Source organism: Colletotrichum aenigma, assembly GCF_013390185.1.
Source record: "Colletotrichum aenigma strain Cg56 chromosome Unknown KSG_Cg56_contig02, whole genome shotgun sequence".
Lineage (NCBI taxonomy): Eukaryota > Fungi > Ascomycota > Sordariomycetes > Glomerellales > Glomerellaceae > Colletotrichum > Colletotrichum aenigma.
Window position 1 is genome coordinate 203682 of NW_023500908.1, and position 18970 is coordinate 222651.

The 18970-nt window shown below is 52.0% G+C and overlaps 6 protein-coding genes across 6 annotated transcripts; 2 read left to right on the forward strand and 4 right to left on the reverse strand.

Moving 5' to 3' along the window:
* Positions 1-46: 46 nt before the first annotated feature.
* On the forward strand, positions 47-2903 carry acoC-1 (putative aconitate hydratase; the record flags this gene model as incomplete). The annotated part of the gene is made up of 7 exons (XM_037317332.1): positions 47-134; positions 217-417; positions 504-703; positions 756-1839; positions 1904-2226; positions 2293-2470; positions 2548-2903. 7 exons carry the CDS (start codon positions 47-49, stop codon positions 2901-2903), a joined length of 2430 nt encoding a protein of 809 aa, XP_037183467.1.
* Positions 2904-2997: 94 nt separating this feature from the next.
* On the reverse strand, positions 2998-4129 carry CGCA056_v002074 (Glycerol 2-dehydrogenase; the record flags this gene model as incomplete). The annotated part of the gene is made up of 4 exons (XM_037317333.1): positions 2998-3358; positions 3406-3943; positions 3995-4033; positions 4087-4129. The coding sequence occupies 4 exons, from the start codon at positions 4127-4129 to the stop codon at positions 2998-3000; spliced, it is 981 nt and encodes a 326-aa protein (XP_037183460.1).
* Positions 4130-4649: 520 nt separating this feature from the next.
* CGCA056_v002075 (uncharacterized protein) lies at positions 4650-5900 on the reverse strand (the record flags this gene model as incomplete). The annotated part of the gene is made up of 3 exons (XM_037317334.1): positions 4650-5247; positions 5319-5632; positions 5721-5900. 3 exons carry the CDS (start codon positions 5898-5900, stop codon positions 4650-4652), a joined length of 1092 nt encoding a protein of 363 aa, XP_037183461.1.
* Positions 5901-7783: 1883 nt separating this feature from the next.
* On the reverse strand, positions 7784-10639 carry FUS6-4 (Efflux pump FUS6; the record flags this gene model as incomplete). The annotated part of the gene is made up of 4 exons (XM_037317335.1): positions 7784-8869; positions 8916-9237; positions 9293-9581; positions 10546-10639. 4 exons carry the CDS (start codon positions 10637-10639, stop codon positions 7784-7786), a joined length of 1791 nt encoding a protein of 596 aa, XP_037183462.1.
* Positions 10640-11328: 689 nt separating this feature from the next.
* RDR1 (RNA-dependent RNA polymerase 1) lies at positions 11329-15355 on the reverse strand (the record flags this gene model as incomplete). Its single annotated transcript, XM_037317336.1, has 4 exons — positions 11329-11941; positions 11994-12320; positions 12364-14547; positions 14625-15355. The coding sequence occupies 4 exons, from the start codon at positions 15353-15355 to the stop codon at positions 11329-11331; spliced, it is 3855 nt and encodes a 1284-aa protein (XP_037183463.1).
* Positions 15356-17021: 1666 nt separating this feature from the next.
* catD-1 (3-oxoadipate enol-lactonase 2) lies at positions 17022-18635 on the forward strand (the record flags this gene model as incomplete). Its single annotated transcript, XM_037317337.1, has 1 exon — positions 17022-18635. One exon carries the CDS (start codon positions 17022-17024, stop codon positions 18633-18635), a length of 1614 nt encoding a protein of 537 aa, XP_037183458.1.
* Between the last annotated feature and the right edge of the window lie 335 nt (positions 18636-18970).

Consider the following 18970-nt stretch of genomic DNA (forward strand, 5'->3'; position numbering starts at 1 on the left):
TACCTTAGACTTTGCCAGTGACCACCGCGAAGCATCCTACTCCACGATGGCCGCGAATAGCTTCCAAACGCGGGTCCTAGAAATACTGAAAGCAACCAGAAATGTTGGCATCAATGCTGGCTGGGCTCCAGCAGGTCCGAAATCCCGTGCTTCCTGGCGAACCATTGCGGAATCGACGGGTGAAAAGACCAAGTTCCTTGTACTGACTATAAGTAGACCAGGGTAACAATGCTCTCTCAACTCTATCGTCGCTCTCAAAGAAGCTGCTTGAAGATGGAAATCCTAAAGAAGCAGGCGCAATCCAAGAGGTTCTCACTATCGCCACGGGATCTCCTGACTACGGAGGCATGGGACTTTCAACGGACATGAACTTATCAGAAATAGACATAGATGAGGTCGTACTTTTGGCATCCGCATGTAAGAACTCTCGCCCCCTCGTTCTTTCTTATATAGTGCCAAGAACGTGCCCGCTGTTCGGGTCGTACTGAGAATCGGATCTGTAGGGCTTGAGTCTCTCAACTCAGCCGAAAGGTGCGGCGGACCAATCGTGCCCTTGGTCAATAGGCCCGCTGGCCGCCGTCCTATGAACGTCACGGAGAAGATATTCGCCTTGCACGATGTAAATCTTCCAGGATGGGTACGCACTGGGGACACTATCAGGATTTCCGTTGACTGGGTCATGGCCAGTGAAGCAACTTGGCACGTGAGTTTGGGCGCTTAGTTTTGTGGAGAGCAACCCCGATAACGTATGACAGGGCATGCTTCAAGCGTACAACAAGCTTGGAGATCCTGGTATTTTCTCGAACTCCAGGTTTTGGCTTGCAGGCGATCATGTTGTTGATCCCAGGATTATGGACACACCGCTTGTCCAGAAGCTTGTTGGCCAGATGGACTTTGCAAGAAAGAGATTCAAAATGACCGAGTTCCAAGGCCACAACTACACCATCATGCATACAGAGTTCTACCGCGAGCGTGCACAACCTGGACAGATAATCATCGGTTCTGATTCTCACACCTGTAGTGCGGGCGCTGATGGATGTCTTGCTATTGGCCTAGGCGCCACCGAAGTCACGATGGCGCTCGTCACTGGCGAGATCTGGTTCAAGGTTCCAGAGGTTGTTGAGATTCGCCTGATCGGCAAACCACGACGAGGTGTAGGCGGGAAGGACATTATCCTATATATTCTGCAACAACTCAAGCGCAACACGGTTGCGGCGGACAGAGTTGTAGAGTACACTGGGCCAGGATGTCGATGGCTGAGCCCCGACGCACGCTTCGCTGTTGCCAACATGACAACCGAATTTGGTGGTATCACAGGCATCTTCCATGCGGATGAAGTGACCAAGCAGTTCATCGATTCCCGAAAGACGGCTCATCACAAGACCGCTTCTTACTACTTCAAGCCGGACGAAGGTTGTTCATACGCTGAGTCTCACATCATTGACATATCTTTGGCGCAGCCATTCGTGGCTCGATATCCTAGTCCCGATGACGTTGTGCCCATGTCAGAGGTTGCAGGCACAAATCTCGATGGCGTATTCATCGGCGCATGCACAACGGCGGAGGAGGATCTCATAATGGGAGCGTTGGTTCTGCAAGCTGGTCTCGAGGCAGGAAAGCAGCCCGTTGCGGGAGGAAACCGCCGAGTGGTGCCGGGCAGCCGTCCTATCGCGGACTACTTGCGAAAGTCCGGGCTCGCAGAGATCTATGAACGTGCTGGCTTCACCATCGGTGTTCCAGGATGCAGCTATTGCGTGGGTATGGGTGCGGATATGGCCCAGCCAGGTGAGGTCTGGTTGAGCAGCCAAAACCGCAACTTTGAAAATCGAATGGGGAAGGGTAAGTGGTTTTGCAATACGGATGTGTCTCTTTGATATTCACTAGAACTGATGGTCTGTAAAAGGGGCAATTGGTAGTTTGGCTTCCGCCGCAACGGTCGCTGCGTCGTCCTTTAACATGGTCGTGACATCGCCACAGGAGCTCATCGATCTTGTGCCAGATGAGCGATGGAACAGCATCAAAGGCAAAGGCTCACTTCCCGAGGGACCTCTCACCCAACCGCTCTGGGTCGAGCCACCTGGACAAGACGCCGAGAAACAAGATGGCGTAGAAGATGAGCAGGACTTCAAACTGACTGACGTCGGAGTGGGAGACAATGGGACAACAAGATCTGGCACTATCAAGAGCAAAGTCTTTCGACTGGGAGACTTTGTTGACACTGATGCGGTACGTCTCTGACCCTGCTTTTAAGACAGATATTAGACACTGACGTTGCTGACTGCCGCTTATCAGCTTGCCCCGGCCCAATATCTCCTTACATCAAAGAATAACGAAGAGTTAGGAAGCCACTGTCTTGAGCACACCACTCCAGAGTTCCGACAGAAGGTCAAAGAAGGTTACGAGGTGGTTGTCGCCGGCAAGGCGTTTGGGTGCGGATCCAGCCGTCAGGAGTCTGTTCAATCACTGCTAGGTTTGTCTTTCTTTGGCTGGATGCAACGCGCTTCTCGGCCTGAAGTAGTAAGGACCATGCTGAACATTTGACAACAGGTGCTGGGGTGAAGTGTGTTATAGCCCAGAGTTTTGCCTTCATCTACAGCAGGAATCAGCCATCTTTGGGACTATGGGGGTTCATCATCAATGATGCTCAATTTTACGAGATGGCAAACATGGGAGCGGACATCCAGATTGATCTGGACCGCAATGTTGTGACGGTTGATGGGATGTCTTTCGATTTCCAGCTTTCTGAGCTTGAGAAGAAGCTTACCAAGATGGGCGGTATGACAAATGCATTCAACCGATTTGGACAGCGAATCTACGACGTCTTGACTGGGCGAAGCTCCAAGAATGGTAGTGTTCTCAAGGAACCTAAGGTTAAGGCCCCACAGGACGTTATGGCTTGGTAAACTGGAGAGGGTTTTGGACGCCACTTTGAATCGGTATTTTCCTCGATTTCCCAGCCTTTTGTCTATCCCCTCTAGCACTTAGTTAGATGATGATTTAGACCAACCAGTTTCCATTCTCGTCCTCGTATCCTATGTCAACGTAAGTCCAGCCCTGCTGAGTCATAACGCCATCGATGACCATGTGCTGGGACTCGATGTTGTTAGAGAATCTTTCCTTCCTGATCGTCTTGTGGGCGTCGTTGATCTTGTTCATCTCCTCATCGGTGAGCGTGACGAAGCGGATGTTCTCCTCAATGCGCGATTTGTTCGCGCTCTTCGGGATAATGCTAGTTCCACGTTGGACAGCCCAGGACAGCGATACAACGCCAGTGGAACAGTCATGCGCCTTTGCGATGCTGGTGAAGAGTGAGTGAGTGAGGATTTCATTCTGCGCGGACCGCGATCCGCCCAGGGTACTGATAAAGTTAGTAATCTCTGGTGCCAAAGGAGCTGACGGTCTCACCTCCAGCCCATCACATGGATGCCCTTCTCTTGGCAGTAAGGCACCAGCTTCAGGTTAGGGTTGAATGCGTGCATCTCCACTTGGTTTATGGCAGGAACAATCTTGGCCTCAGCCAGGAGCTCATCCAAGACCTTCGGCATGAAGTTGCTAACGCCAATGGACCTGCACTTCTCCCCAACCAGAGGCTCCATCAACTTCCAGGTCTCGATAAAGGTAGGGCTCTCCCACTTCTTGAGAACCTTCTTCTCAGGGGCGGGTGTGGTGGCCCACGGCCAGTGCATCAGGAACACATCGATGTAGTCGAGGCCGAGAGCATCGAGAGAGATCTGCAAAGCTGCCGCCGGGTCGTGGTGCCACTCTCCCCAGAACTTGGTCACCACAATGATCTCAGATCTAGGAACCCCACTGTTGCGAATGGCCTTGCCGACGACCTCCTCGACACCATAAAGCTGGGCAGTATCGATAAGGCGGTAGCCGACCTTGAGGGCGTGGATGATGGACTCTTCTAGGGCCTTGGCGTCATCCGTTCCTTGACTGCCTGTAGCATGTCAATACATTGTGCTTAAACAAGCCAAGGCTTTTTACTTACCTTGCCAAGTTCCCAATCCAACGGCAGGGAATTCGAGTCCTAGGATTTGCCCTGTCAGTCCGGCAACCTTTCCCTGGTAAGAAGCAGCGCACCATTATTGAGCTTAAACGTCTTAGTACAAATTGGCGGCGCCATAGTGTCGACTGTAGATCTGTGAAAACCGATAGGTGATCTTGTAGTTCCTGTAATCGGAATATTTCGCGAGGCGTCAAGAGGTGGTAGTGGTAGATCGGTGCGTCTGCTGTGCGACCTCTACTGCGGGGAAGCACCTACATGTTTGGACATGACGTCATTCGAGCTAACGAGCAGCTTGTGCTGTCATTGGCTTGCATACAATGATTACTGGTTTTCAACACTCATTGAAGTTGGAAAACGGCTGGTTCTAGGGGAGAAGATTTACCCAGGCTGTAGATCTAACATCTAACATAGATATCCATATCAGAAACGAAGTCAAGGGTGCAGTGTTGCAACGGGGATAAGCGCAATACCATGGTACCAAGCACAAGGCCCCGCAACATCACTTTTTTACAAACCTATGCACGTTGGTTCTTGGACCTTGCGACGGCTTCTCATATTATTTCATATTTTTCTTCGGGAACATGAAATCATGCAAGATTGCTCAATGTTTCCTCGACCGATAGTTTAGTTCTCCGTATTAGCAGGTCGGACCGATGCTGCTGTCGTGTTGGGCCGCATAATCCATCCCCCAGAGCAGCCTCATGTCACCCAACATCGACTCGGCGCAGGCAAACCCCTTTCCTGCGATGTCTGAGACCACAATTTCCACCCTCTTCTGATATTCCACCTGCCTGACCTCCATTGCAACACCCATCAAAATTACCAAGTAGCACCATGACTCAAGACCTAGCATAGGAACTCTTTGCTCTAGCCTTTCGAGAACAAAGACACCATGTGCTTCAAGATCAGGCATGTCGTGCATATGCGGGAGGTCCTCGTCGATGAGTTTCCATGTTGGGTCCCAGAAGGTTCGGGTGAGTCCCATGAGGGCGAAATGGTAGAAGACCTCTCTCATGCAACCGAAATCGTTCCCTTCCACGTCGTCGCTTGCATCGTCTCTGCCGCGAAACATCTCCATCACGTCGATCACTCTACCAGAGCTTTCGACAACCTCCTTTCCGGATTTTAGCAACCCATAGCTTGCCAGAGCTTCCTTGAGCTCGTCTTCCGTTGCTTCGGATTCGGTTTGACGGTCTGCAATGATCTGACGCGCTTGTCTCACCCATTTTGTGGCTCTGTATTCAATTTTTCCAGGCTTAACAACCCTCCAATACACGGATATGTTGTTTATGACAGTGAGACTTACCTGTGGTGCAGTCGAGCAAAGTTCACGACGTATTTGCAGTAATGATGGAGGATCGCGGCATTTGCGCGGATGTTGCTGGTAGCTGAGTCAATGTCTGCGAATGGTGAAGGATCGTAGAGGTCAACATCGACGATATATGTGTCTTCAAATGAGATCATAGCGTGGTAGCCAGCCATAAGAGAATAGTTGATGAGAAGGCCCCTATCGAAATAAAGATGAGGGCCTCGTCGTTCTTTCTTTAGTTGATCCTGTATTTTATCTGATAACTTGCGTAATACTGCTTGGAACAGGAGCCATGAACGGGCTACCATGGCCTGGAGTTGTTAGTTAAACCAATTTTCCACATCCTAGCGCCGGGATCTCTTGACTTGCCTCCATGTAGGCGAGGAGAATGCCAAATACCAGCGTCAGATGTTGATAATGGCACTCTGGCGATGTGAGGATATCCAAGAAATCATTCAGCTTGTGACGGTCTGAGGCAGCCACCGCAGCTGCAGCCGCCTGCTTTTTGCTCACGTCTCCCCCTTTTTGAAACTCGAGAAGAATTTTGCCGATGGTCATGACAACAGCCCTCACGGGCATGGATGTTTCCAGGTATGTTCTCAGAAATGATAGTGAAAATACATCCGTGAGGGGCGATGGCGAATCTCCGACGAACGCGAAGAAAGCAGTCGTGATTTCATGCGGCAAAAGTTCCAATGCACCCGGCGTGGTATTGAGCTCTCCAGGTGTTGTAATTTTTGAGCCAACAGGAGCTGGAGATGAATGGCTCATTGGCGACGCTGAGGTGGAAGACGACAACGATCTCTTCCGTTGACGGATCCGTCGACACTCGCACTATAAGTCTGGTAAGTATTCTTCGTGTAACAAAGAGTCAGAATATGACTGACCATTGCCCATAGCTGGCGGCAAGATGGGCATTGTCGAGCAGCCGCGGCCGCTTTGCGATCGCGAGGTCCGGTCGGCTTTCGTATCCTGTATCCATCCATGGCCATCATTTTCTCGCTCCTCTGCAGCCTAGGAAGACGTTGAAGGCGCGCGCACTTAAAGATGAAGTGCGAAGACCGATCGCGATCGGCGAATTTCCGGAGATGGAGTCAAGTGCCGAGAAGGAGCAACTCGTATCGGCAGCTTTCCCTGTACGCCGGTAGGTCACAGGTGTTCATGAGATCCGGTCGACTTTCGGCTCAGAGGACAGGGTTCTGGACGTTCACGTCGGCGTGGAAACTCCACGTGTCGTGTGCATGAATCTCATGTTACCCTCAAAGTTTCCAGGTCGTGAAAGTCAATTATCATTGGGCGATTTGCTGGCGAGGCACCATAGGACGGCACGAGGATAGGACGTCCGGACGGCCAAACCAAAATGTTAACAGAGAGACAGAAAAGACGGGGAAGAGTTGACTGGGAGGAGGTGCGACGAACAACTGATTTTGAGTTTAGGCCCCATTTGCCGGGCCGCACCACGGGGCGAATTGCTCTTCGAAACGTATAAGGACCCCCCGCTGCGTTTGAGTTTTGAGTAGGGTAATGTTTGCCCGATCCGTGCTGTGACGCAGAGCAATGAAGTTGCCAAGCAAGGGGCGTGCGCTTTTGCCTTTGTCTTTAGTTCGCTGATGATGGCACCGCCTGCCGACGAGTATCTGCAGCCGATCTCCACGCCTTCAGCCTCAATTGTGCATCAATGACAACATTCAACCCTACAACCGGAAAAGGTAAATGCGTTTCCGTCGGACTCCCACAGTTCTCCGTGAAGGCACAATCGCTTATTTCGTTCAACAGCCCAACGCAACCTGATGCACCCTAGAATACCCACTTTGTGACAGCAACTTTAGACGACCTGACTCAGAATTCTGGGTAATGGGGCCATGGCCATATCGCGGAAATAAACCCCAAACAAGAGGATGTCCAAGGCCTTGGCTGAATAAGGGATGCCGGTGCTGTCAACGGCTTAGTTGCACGGTACTGCGCCGGGCAGATAGACAGGGAAGAGAAACAGACAAAAGCGAAAATAAGCATAATCTGGTTTCTAGATCTGGCGGCGGGTCAAGGTTGGTGAGCCAATACATTAGTCGTGTTTACGAAGACGGAGCAGCCCGTACCGCACGTTGCAGACAGTAATGTCTTGCTGAAGCTGATTCTAGCCTAGATTGACACGACTCATATCATTGTTCGCTCTGTATTGACCCGTCGGAGTGCTCCATGCGCCGAAGCTAAGTTATTGAAAGCTTTTCCGCGTACGAACTGCGAGATCTTTGTGTTACGTTTGGGGTAATAGTTACCGTGGAACAGATTCAACTTCCATGTCCTCATGAAGAAATGAATTTGCTCAGAACTGAGTCAATTGAACGTTGCTCAGCGCCGTTGTGAAGCTCACGAAGCTTGTTACTTCGTTATACTGCGAAATTCGCGCGACTGTTGCGACTTAGTCTAACCGGCCACCCTGGTAGCTTGGTTGGCAATGTCAACTAAACCGACACCACTCCTTTCTCCGTCTGGTCCCTCTCCTCCAGTCCAAACTCAGTCTCCAATTCCTTCCTCAACTTGACCTCTCGCTCAAGAAAGCTCAGCAAGAAGGCGAGCCCCGCAAACGAAAGCGCAATAAAAAAAACCTTCCTCAAAGCTTCAGTGAAAACCTCAATAATCCGATCTCTGACGGGTGTAGAGAAACTCTCAACGAACACCTTCGTCGCGCTCGCATAAGCATCTCCATGTCTCAGCACATCCCTCGCCCCAGCGTCATCAACAATCTCAGCAAACTTGGCGGTGTAGGTGTTGAAGATGGCAGCTGGAATAGCTACACCCCAGATCTGACCAAAGCTCCGGATAAACGACCAGCTCGCTGTTGCTGCCGCCTGGTCCTTCTCTTCTAAGCCAGCCTGAAATGCCGGCAGTAGCGTGTTGAGGAGCATCCCTGACCCCAGCGCTGGCACAACTTGGACCAACACCCATGCCGCTGTGTCGCTGTGTCGGTCTAGCAGGGTCCAAACGCCGAAGCCGACTGCAAGGAGCGCAAAGCCAGAGATGTGGAGGGCTTTATATCTTCCCCAGCGGCTGAGTACCAGCGCAGATACAGCAGCCCCTGGAATGGCAATAAGGCAAACCGGTAGTAGCTGCACGCCGGACCGTGCAGGGGTTGATAGCTTCACGGCTTGGAAGTAGAGAGGGAGAAAGAAGAATGCCCAGTATACCATTGCCGAGTTGAAAAAGGTCGTGGCATAGACCACAGCTGAGGTGCGGTTGGCGAACAGGCGGAGAGGCATCACTGGCTCTGGGACTATTCCGCATCCTTCGACGACGCAGAAGCCAGCGAGACCCAATAGACCGAGAATCAGGGGGACGATGACCTTGTAGGAAGACCAGGGATGTACGGCGCCTGCCCAAGTAAGAGCAATGAGAACGGACACTGTCGATGTTATCAGAATGGCGTTGCCAATCACGTCGATTCGGCGCAGTTTGTTCCCAGTTGTAGAGGTCCTATCCCACTTCACGTGGAGGAAAAGGTAAAGGAGGACCAAGGAGAAACCGCCAACAGGCAGGTTGATGTAGAATACCTGCGTGAGTCAGCATCTGCCAGAGAAAGACCAGGGGAAATCTAACCCATCTCCAAGACGTCTTCTGCACAATGATTCCGCCCACGAAGGGGCCTATCGCGGTTCCGATCCCGTAAGTGACCAGGATGATTGCAATATAATTTCCTCTGTCTCTAAGCGGCACCAGATCTGAAATGATGATGTCAACAATCATGTTGATACCCCCACTTCCGGCTCCCTGAATCGCTCGGCCAGCGATGAGCATCGCAGGGCCATTTGCACCGCCACAAATGCCGCTTCCTAAGGTGAAAAGAGCTACAATGGCAATTGTGAGATATCTGCGACCAAAGAGGTTCGAAAGTTGGCCGAAAAGCGGTTGTACTGCTGCGCTACGCCTCAGGAGATTAGAGACGTGTTGGCATGAATACGACTGGAAAGGTTTACCTCGTGAGGAAGAATATGTTGGCGACCCAAACGTAACTGCTTCCAAAATTGAGCTTTTCGACAACTGTGGGCAGGGAGGTGACGATGACTGTATTTTCCAGAGATGCGAGAAGGGAGGTGATGCACAGCGCAAACAAGATGGCCCAGAAACGGTAGTCTTTCTTGTATGAATCTGATGCATTTAACCCAGCTACCTCGGGGGTGTCACCGGATTTCTCTTCGATGTGAGGCGCTGCCATGTTGATGGGCGTGCTGATCGTTTTTTGGATGTGGTTCTCTGTGCCAGCTGCTGTAAGCGTCGTCAGTAGTTCTGAATCTCGTGAGCTTAAAATAGTTCAAAGTGAGCTTTCGAACAAGATGTGTTCTGTCGTTGCAAGAGACAGCAGCGAATCTTTCACCTCTAGTACCCCTGAGTATTTAGAATGGTAGCCATGTTAGCAGGAGAGTTTTAATTCACCGACCACGATGATCGGAGGCTTCTTGATGATCAGGTTGCTGACGGGCTTACGACACGATCCTTCGACAAGCAGTCGGAGGCTTTCGCCAAATGTCTTACGCTTTTCATCGGGGCCCTATTGGACGGTCTGATTACATCAGCCATTGGTCATAAAGAGACCAAGTCCGACCCCGTCTGGGCCATCTCATATGAATTTCCTGTATAGTGAGAGAATGCACATCTTTGTTAATTGTAAAACGACACTATTCAGAACTCGAAAACCTAAGTATCACTCTACTCATATTTCCAACCAATGGGCCAACGATAATGATCGCTTGGCAATGCCTTATGACTACTGGGCTCCCTATGTTGCTCTTCGGGGTCCCGGACCCAAAGCAGTAGCGAGATCTTTTATGCATCGCCAGATACATGCACACACTTCCATTTCCGGGGTTGGCGCGGATCGCACGATTAAGAGCGTCTCTGTTCTCTGATATCTAAAATCATAATATCCGTCAGTCTCCAGAGCCGGCGTAAGGGGGTTGGACAGAACATGAACCTCCAAACATACCCTGTAGCCACCCTCGTTACACATAGTGAAGAAATAACTGCTGCAGGTCGAAGCGTAGCAGGTGGATTTCTGCCGAACAAGTGTCTGGGTTCCAAACCGGTGATTGAACATGTCGACGAGCTGTTGGAGGATGTGGCGGCCCCATGCCCCCAGTGGGTCTACCGAAAACCCATTCGTTCAAGGGGACAGAGTCTTGTCTAGTGACTAATTCGATTTCATGTCTTCTTCTTTCCGAGGAAGACGTACCCCTTTCGTAGCCTTGCTCATCCAAGTCTCCATGATATGATGAAGCGTCTTCTGGTAGAGGACTGTCACGAATGAAGGCCGCTCTAACACCCATGGTTGCAATGGAAGGAGAGAAGATCAATTTGACAAGCTTCTGGAAGAGGTAGTCAAGATTAGAGACTAAGGAGAAATCCCAGGGCAGAGAACATACCATGTTCAGCGATGTTGTAGCTATGGGCGTGCGTTATGTAGACTAGTTGAGTGGGAATCCGAAAATAGCCTCTCGGGTCTCTTTTGGAGTCTGGGGAAAGGGAATATAGACTAGTATTACTCACGTTCATCACTCATGGCGTCTGGTGCTCATGTAAGTTTCTAGTCATTGGAAAGTGGCCATGTCCATGGTGTCTTGATGGCCTCGAAAGCCTAGCAAATCCACCCAGAGCGAGGCACACCGACGGCCACACGAACCCGAGACGTTGTGAGGCTTGCAATCTCACCCAGTGCGCGCCATATCGTCAACGTTGGCGGCTTCAGCCAATCAATGCCTCCTTCTAAAACCTGTCTCACAACACCAGGGAGGATGCCATACCCAGAAGTGGGCAGTGAACTGGCCAAGGAAGACAGACATTCATTCCCGCTACAATCGTTGGCAAGACACCGCACCACCGCGATTCGTCGTTGAGCAGACCGAAAGGCGACCGAAAGGTCACTGACCTTGGCGTCAGTACCTCCTTATTGAATTATGACAAAAGTTGAATTTGCTCCCGAAGAATGCCAGCAAGATGAGCACTTTTCCTAAATCAATCAAAGATACTCGCTATATCCGTAATTGGGATATTGTCCAACATCCACATCGAACCCGTTGTAAGCGTACGACATCGTTGGCCCAGAGCTAACTCCAACAAATCCGCCGCCTACACCCTCGTAGCCATTGCCTGGGGCGACCATTCTTCCTCCTCTTATACGGTTGACCAGCTCCGTAAGCTCCTTGAGCAGAACACTTGCCGCAATCACCTTGAAGCTCTGCAGTTGCTTCCCGTCCTCGAGCTCGAAACCCTCGTTGGGCATCAGGCCCACCATCAGGCAAGAATATGACATCTCCAAAGCCTCCCTGTTTGGCGCGAGCATGCGGGTGACGGGATCGTCCGACAGAAAGGAGTACTGGTTGCTACTGCTGCTGTTGTAGATCGAGGAGGCTTCCTGATCCACGGTCCGGAGCTTGCGTCGCATTTGACCCACGAGCCACTCCGAGAGACGGTCGAACTCGGCCTTGAGCTTTTTGGAGTTGTCTTTCTGGCGCCTCGTTTGGGCACCAGCCTTGTTGAAGATGGACCCGCAAAAGACCTCAATCTCAGTCATTCGTTTCACGTGATTGTCCGAGTACGTGCTCATAGCCTGTGTAACGGTATCTTCGTATCTTGGGGGACTCTGTCAGCAAGCTGTGAGGGAAATTTGATCGGGGTGCATACACATCACGAAGCCTCTTGGCCTCGGCTTGCCTTGTTCTCCACGTCACCCTTCCACCAGTATAATCATATATTTTTCGTTCAATTAGCCCGACAAACTGATCCCAGACCGAAGGGCCAGCTCTGGTCACAACTCGCTGGATATCCTCGGTCCAGATATGTTTCTCATCGACGTTGCGGTAGAGAATGCCAAGGATCTTCTCAGACTTGTAGTATTGATGCGGCGGCAGCATGTCTTTGTCGTCCTCTTCCAGGGTTTCATTCTTACCGATGAACTCGATCTCGTTTCGGTCAAAAATATGTGCGGGTGGAGCAGGCGCCAGACAAGGTCTCTGTCAGCAATGGTCATAATCGGCAAGCAGCTCTTACTTACAAGTCGGGGCGGAATCTGGGAGCCTTGGGGATCTCTTTCGTATCGACGGGAATACCGGTCTTGGAAAAGTCGACAGCTGTCGAGTGCAGCCCAGCGAGCGTCAGGCAGTCGTTGCCCAGCGTACCATTTGGATCTTGATCAGACACGACCAGATGTCTCGTCGCGATCAGGCTCAAACAGTCTGACTGCATGAAGTCGACAAACCAGTTGGCCATGTCCTCTCTTTCCACCGTCCTGCCCAGAGCCGCCGGCGTTACTCGCGGGTAGTCGGCAGCTTTGTAAGTGACCTTTGGCATGGCGTCCCGATCCCAGATAATGTTGTAAAGGTCTCCATCCAGATCGCCACCACTCAATTGGCTGGGCAAGTCTCGCCTGCCGAACTGACTCAAAGCTATGCAATTGCGCAAGTTTCGTAGCGGGTGCCCTGCGGGCGGCGTCCGCATCTTGACCAGCTGGATGTCGCCGGGATGCAAAGCTGGAGATCTTGTGACGAGTACAGGACCATCTCTCAACGATCCATCAATGGAAGTCCTGCCAGGTCGTCGGTATGTATCGTAAGCGATGTACACCTCCCCTTCTCTCAAGAAGCCGGTCTCATCCATGACTCCGAAGACAGTCACGCCTTTCGGGACAGGGATTCTGGCTTTGTGTTTGAGTAACCGCAGTTCTTGAAGCACGACATTCTGGACTACTGTCCGCAGGAAGTCATCTCGTCGATAATCGATGCCATATTTATCAAGACTCTTGATAAAGGATGGGAGGAAGCAGTTTAGTCCGATGCCTTGCATATGCAAGAAGGTTCCGGTGTTGTAGGCGTCCGCTGTGACAGCTCGAAGTCGATCTAGTTCTGTCTTTTGTAGCCGAAGGAAGAAGTTGTTGCGCACTCCCAAGTCTTCCAAGATCTTAATCATCTGGCGATTGAGGACCAGCTTCAGTGGCTTGGATGCTCCGCCGCAAATCTCGAGGTTCTCGGTGTCCTGACTTGGAAATTTCTCCATGGACTCTCTCCTGATACACACGACACGGCCTGGAAGACGCGTATCAAGCGATAGCATCCCTTTTACGCCTCCCCACCGAATTTGAAGGCAGGTAGGGATGAGAGAGCCCCTCGGCAGACGGGGCCAGATCAGTTCGAGGGCTTCCCTGGAAATGGTGCCCACCCCGTCGCTGAAGACGCGGTCGTCGCCCCCAATGGAAGACTTAATGTCGGGAATATTCCAGGCGCTGATGTCGCTATCAGTGAGAGAGATGAAGGCAGGTGTCTCAGAAAAGGTCTGCCCAATCCTAGCGGCACACTTGGCCGGAATTTGAATGTATTCGAAATCACCGAGGGACTTGATGATGTGTCTGTAGAGCTGCATTTCTCCGCTGTCGTCGACGAAAGGGGCCATGAACCAAGCTGCGTGTGATCGGAGAGAAGAGTGTGAGAAGCCGAGGAACTGGTAGATTCGTCCAGCAACCTGAATTCCTTTGTTCAGTACATTCTTGTAGCGCTCGAAAACATCTTCGTAGTTGACCCTTGGATTGAACCAGAGGTCGGTGCCGTCCTCGTCACAGAACTGCACTCTCATGAAGTAGTCTGTGTGGTTTCGGTGTTTGCGAAGGATGCGGTTGAGTGGCTCCATCTCGGGTCCGTGAAGAGTGACTCTCGTGGGTGTCACCATGGCTTTGAACACCCATGCGTGGTGATTGGACACATCCGGACCGTACAGGGTACTCCTGTAGTCACCTTCCGCCTGTATTCTTCTTTCCATCTCGAGGAGGAACTTCAGAATCTCATCTGGATCCAATACGTTCGGATGTATGTCGTGAGTGGGGAATGGTAAACATTCTCGAGGCCCATCACGCAGGCTTTGAAGCGCCTGGTCAGATAGCGGGTCTGGCCGTTTCGCCTTCCTTGCCTGCCTGAAGAGAATCTCGATCTTGAGAAGCAAGTCATAGGCTACCCGGGGATGTAGGTAATTGTTCCAGACCAGAGACTGCATGAGAAAAAGGATGCGAAAGGGTAAGGCCGTCTCTGTTCCTAAATGTGTCAAGTGCTTGTAGAAAACATCCCATGAGCTTTGATAGTCAAGCGTCCAATGAGCCGGGCGTCCATCGTACGAAATTTGAAAGTGGACGATGCTGAAAAGTTGCCTGTTCTTCAGCGACATCATTTTGTGGTCAAAATCAGTATCGAGAACACTGAGTTGGTAAACTAGACATTTGCCAGCGTCAGCGGCATTCAGTGGACATCTGGTATATCGGTGCAGCGTACGAACTGTTTGTGTTGAGGCGCCGGTCTCGAAAGGGTGAGTTGTGAAAATTGGTCTTCCAGCTTGACCTTGTTGCGGTAGAATTTGGGAGGTTCGGATAATATGAAGGTAAAAGTGCATGGGGATGAGGAATGAATTAACTCAAAGACAGAGGAATACGGAATCTCAACCTTGAAATCATTTGTGAACTTGGTGATAATCATCCTTCTGCCAAATGATGCCACAGCTCCAATATCAAGGCGATACTGCTCAACAAAGGTCAGGGTTTTGGATCCGTTTCGAAAAGAATTGTGACCGCAAGCCAATTGTCTGACTGGAAATGCGATGGCTTCCTCAGCAGAGAGAGCATCGAGTCGATCCCGATCTTTGACTTTCTCCTGGAGGCGATGATGCAGGCTCTTGAGCATGAAGGGGTCCGGTGCCTTATTTCCTGCTTGGACGAATATGGGGGTGTTCATGAGATAGAGCCTGGCCCTCTCCTTGGGGCCCTTTCTGGCTTTGGACGAGAAGCCGCGGCCGTCTGTTGTGGCTGGATCAGCGATGATCTGTTTGCCATAGCGTTTGAGAAAGAAGACGCCATCCTTCTGGTTTAAAAAGGTGACCCAGCCGACGTTTTTGTTGAGCTTGGAATTACACGTCCATGCAGTGATGCCCAGGGCATTCATGTAAGGTTTCAGCTGTTTCTCCAAGGTGCGATCCGTCAACTGCTGAGGGACGTTGGTCATGAAGACCTCCATGATGATAGATGGGTTGCGGCTTTCGACCGGACTGCAATGGACAAGATAGAATAGCGGTGATGAGGGAATCCCGTGAATCCGATGTTGTTGAGACCGTCAACTTGGATGTAAGCATTGGCAGAGCAGACAGCTCGTGGCTCAATTCGGCATGTTGACGGGCGATTGCATCTAAGACGGATGTCAGTCTTGGTCTGAGTAAGGGTTCCTCTCGAACAAGAGATAAGGTAAGGTACCTTAACAAGATGATGACCTATGTGTTATGAGTGATGTCCCGTAGCCAGTCACATGAGAGGCTCGTAGAGGGACGTAAGAAATGATTTCAATTAAATGGCCAGCAGGCTGGACGAGCGGAAGCTTTCCAGGCGTGAACGACGGCGCTTGCTCCTGTGGTGACGGACGCCAGCTGGCAAACGACCACCCGAGCAGCAAACAAGCTGGGATGAGGAGCAAACAATGCTCTTCTGCAGGCCAATGAAGATGCCACTCGAGACTAACGGGAACCACTGGGCAGTTGGCAGGATGGGAGCTTGATGGTGCCGTCCCTTGGTAAGGTACTTGGAGTAGCTTCCGTTCGCTGTGTCGGCCTCCCTGCGGGGTGAGTGGCCCCTCCCTCCAACCTCCAATTGTGCCCCTCCGTTGCTTTGAGCTCCCGATTCGGATTAGCGCAGGCTACTGCACTCTTTCGTTGATTGGCTCGAGAGACACATCTCCACCACAGAGCGGGGGCTGTTATGGTCAATGATTGGACGGCCTCCAGCCGAAGCGAGGGGCTGTCATTGGTCGTCAACTCAGCAGGAGGGGTGTTCCGGTGCTGAAGATGAGGCAGGAGAGAGCGTCCATTGCCGCGATGGTCCTACCTTCTGATCAGGTAGTCTCTGATGGGAAAGAGCTCTTCACACCGCCTTCTTCACTCAAGATCTAGGAAGGCATCGTTGCCCAGGCTTGTCTCGAGATTCTCGCACAAAACAATCCGAGCAGGAAGACGTCTACCCGGAATGAGTAGCAGCAGTGTGTTTTTCGACGATGGACACCAACTCAGAAATGGATCCCGTCTCGCCTTCTCCAACTATTCGAATTGTGACTGAAATCGGACATCAATCCTTTTCTCGTCTTCACAATGCTCTAAGCACAATTCCCAGGATTGCGAACCGAGTCAACAGATCTTCATGCGACCGACATCGCTTGAGTTGTCCAGCAGGAAAAACCATCAATCGCGGTCGCAAGACCTAAGATGTCCTGGCAGAACACTTTTCCGCCTGCCTCCGATTATTTATCTCGACGATGCCGAGCAGCAATGCCCCTCCTCCGCGCGAATGCTACCTCTGCTACACGAATACCCCAACCAAGTCGATAAACAGCACAACGGACGGTGACAGTTCAGCGTCGTTGACCCCTCACCACCGCTGAAATCAACCCTCTATCCCTGCTGCCACTGGCTCGTTGCGCCGCGCGAGGTGCCGTGCCATCATCCCGAACCTACCGACCCTCCCCAAAATCGACCCCGCGTTCGTCATCTGCCCCGCCCACTGCCGAGCAGCACCACCGAAGTCGCCGCTGAAGATTCCGGCTTGTTTTTTCTCGATACTCTCCCAAGCCTCACTATTTCTCGTTCTCTTCCCAAACCACAATTGAGTCCCGGGAATCATAATCGAGGCATTGAGATACAATGGCGACCCCTGGAATGCTCTACGTTACTATGCAGCCGAAGCCTACTCTGGCTGAGGAGCAATTCCACGAGTGGTACAACAACGAGCACGGCCCGACTCGCCTGCGTATTCCCCAAATCTTCACCAACGGCTTGCGGTACCGCGCCAACGACGGCAAGGAGCCAACCTACCTCGCGAGCTACGACGTGACCGACATGTCTCACTTGGAGACTCCTACATACACCACGCTCAGAGCAAACAGATCTTCGCGCGAGGCCGAGACCATTGGCCAGGTCGCTGTCACCAGATACTTCTTCGACCTGGTTATCGAGCGCAAGGCCCCCTCTTTCCGCCCCATTGAAGAGCTTTCCGATAAGGAGGCTGAGGGTCTCGAGCTGGTCGCTATCGAGACAAACCTCAACGACGAGGCTGCCGAGGGAGAGTTCAAGAAGTGGTACGAGGAGGAGCACATCGACATGTTGTCAAAGGTCCCCGGGTGGCTGAGGACGAGAGTCTTCAAGATCTCCACCCTTGGCGACGGTGCCGGTGCCAAGTCCACATTCTTCGTACTCCACGACTACGCCCGCGAGAATGGACTCGGCGGCCCCGAGCACAAGGCCTCCACCGCTACGAAACGCGCCGGCGAGATTGTCAAATACGTCAAGGGCATGAACCGCCGTACCTACTCACTCTTTTACGTTTTCGGCCCGGCGCCCCGCGATCTGAACAACCTCAAGAAGCAATCAGACTCGGTGGCCGTCTGGGCGGCACCTGATGGCAAGACCAACACCGTCCCCGGCAAGGACGGATCTATCAGCTCTTACATCACCGCGGAGGATAGCCTTGCTATTCCCTACAGACTCGAGGGCAACCCCGCGGACGATGCTCCTACTGTTGCTTTCTGCAACTCCTTGTTGACGTCGCTGCACATGTGGGATCCTGTCGTCGAGATTTTGAAAGAGAAGCGTCCGGACCTGCGTATCCTGCGTTATGACAGCCGTGGAAGGCACTCCATCCCCAGCCCGCCCGTGCCGGCAACGCTGGATCTGCTTGCATCTGACCTTCGCACAGTCCTCGATGCTCTGCGTATTCCCAAGCTGCACGCCCTTATTGGTGTATCAATGGGAGGTGCGACCACGACGAACTTTTCCCTCAAGTATCCCGAGCGTCTGGAGAAGTTCATCGCTTGTGATTTCAACGCCACATCAAGCGCTGCCAACACCCAGGCGTGGAAGGATCGCATTGCCGTAGCGGAGGAGGATAGTGGAGCTGGCATCGCCAAGCTGGCGCAGCAAACGGTGGGCCGTTGGTTCCATCCTGCGACGATGGAAAAGGAGAGTGTTGTTAAGGCCATGACTGACATGGTAGCCGCCAACGACGTGGCCGGATTCAGGTACAGCTGTCAGGCGCTGTGGGACTACGACCTCAAGCCAGCCCTCGGTTCTTGCAAAGTTCCCGGACTATTGGTCGTCGGTGATGGCGATGCCAAGGGCGCACTCGTGAAGGCGATGGACGGATTTAAGGGCACGATCGGTGAGAAGGGCGCAGGGTTGAAGATTGTGCCGAATGCTGGTCACCTTCCCATGTGGGAGAGCCCTGCCGCATTCTGGGAGGCTATCCAGGGATTCCTTTAGAAGATAACATAAGTTTCGCCGAATGAATCCTCGCTATGGCAGCAACGGAAAGTCAGTCGCCAAGAATGTTCTCGGTTTGTCGAATGTCGACAGGTTTGGCCGTCGACCAGAAGGGGGACGTGATGCAATCTCAATCTGCCGTGATACACCGGCCTCGAACCGAACAAAGATGTTCCCTGAAGTCGTGGTCCAGGCAACTCAGACCACACTCACCGCCATCGTCGTCAACTCGGCACATTGAACTGTCGAGCTGTCCGTTCTCAGCAAACATGACTGCCAGGAAGGCTTGACGACGACTGAAGTCTATCCAAAACAGACGCTAACCCCAGAGAGGT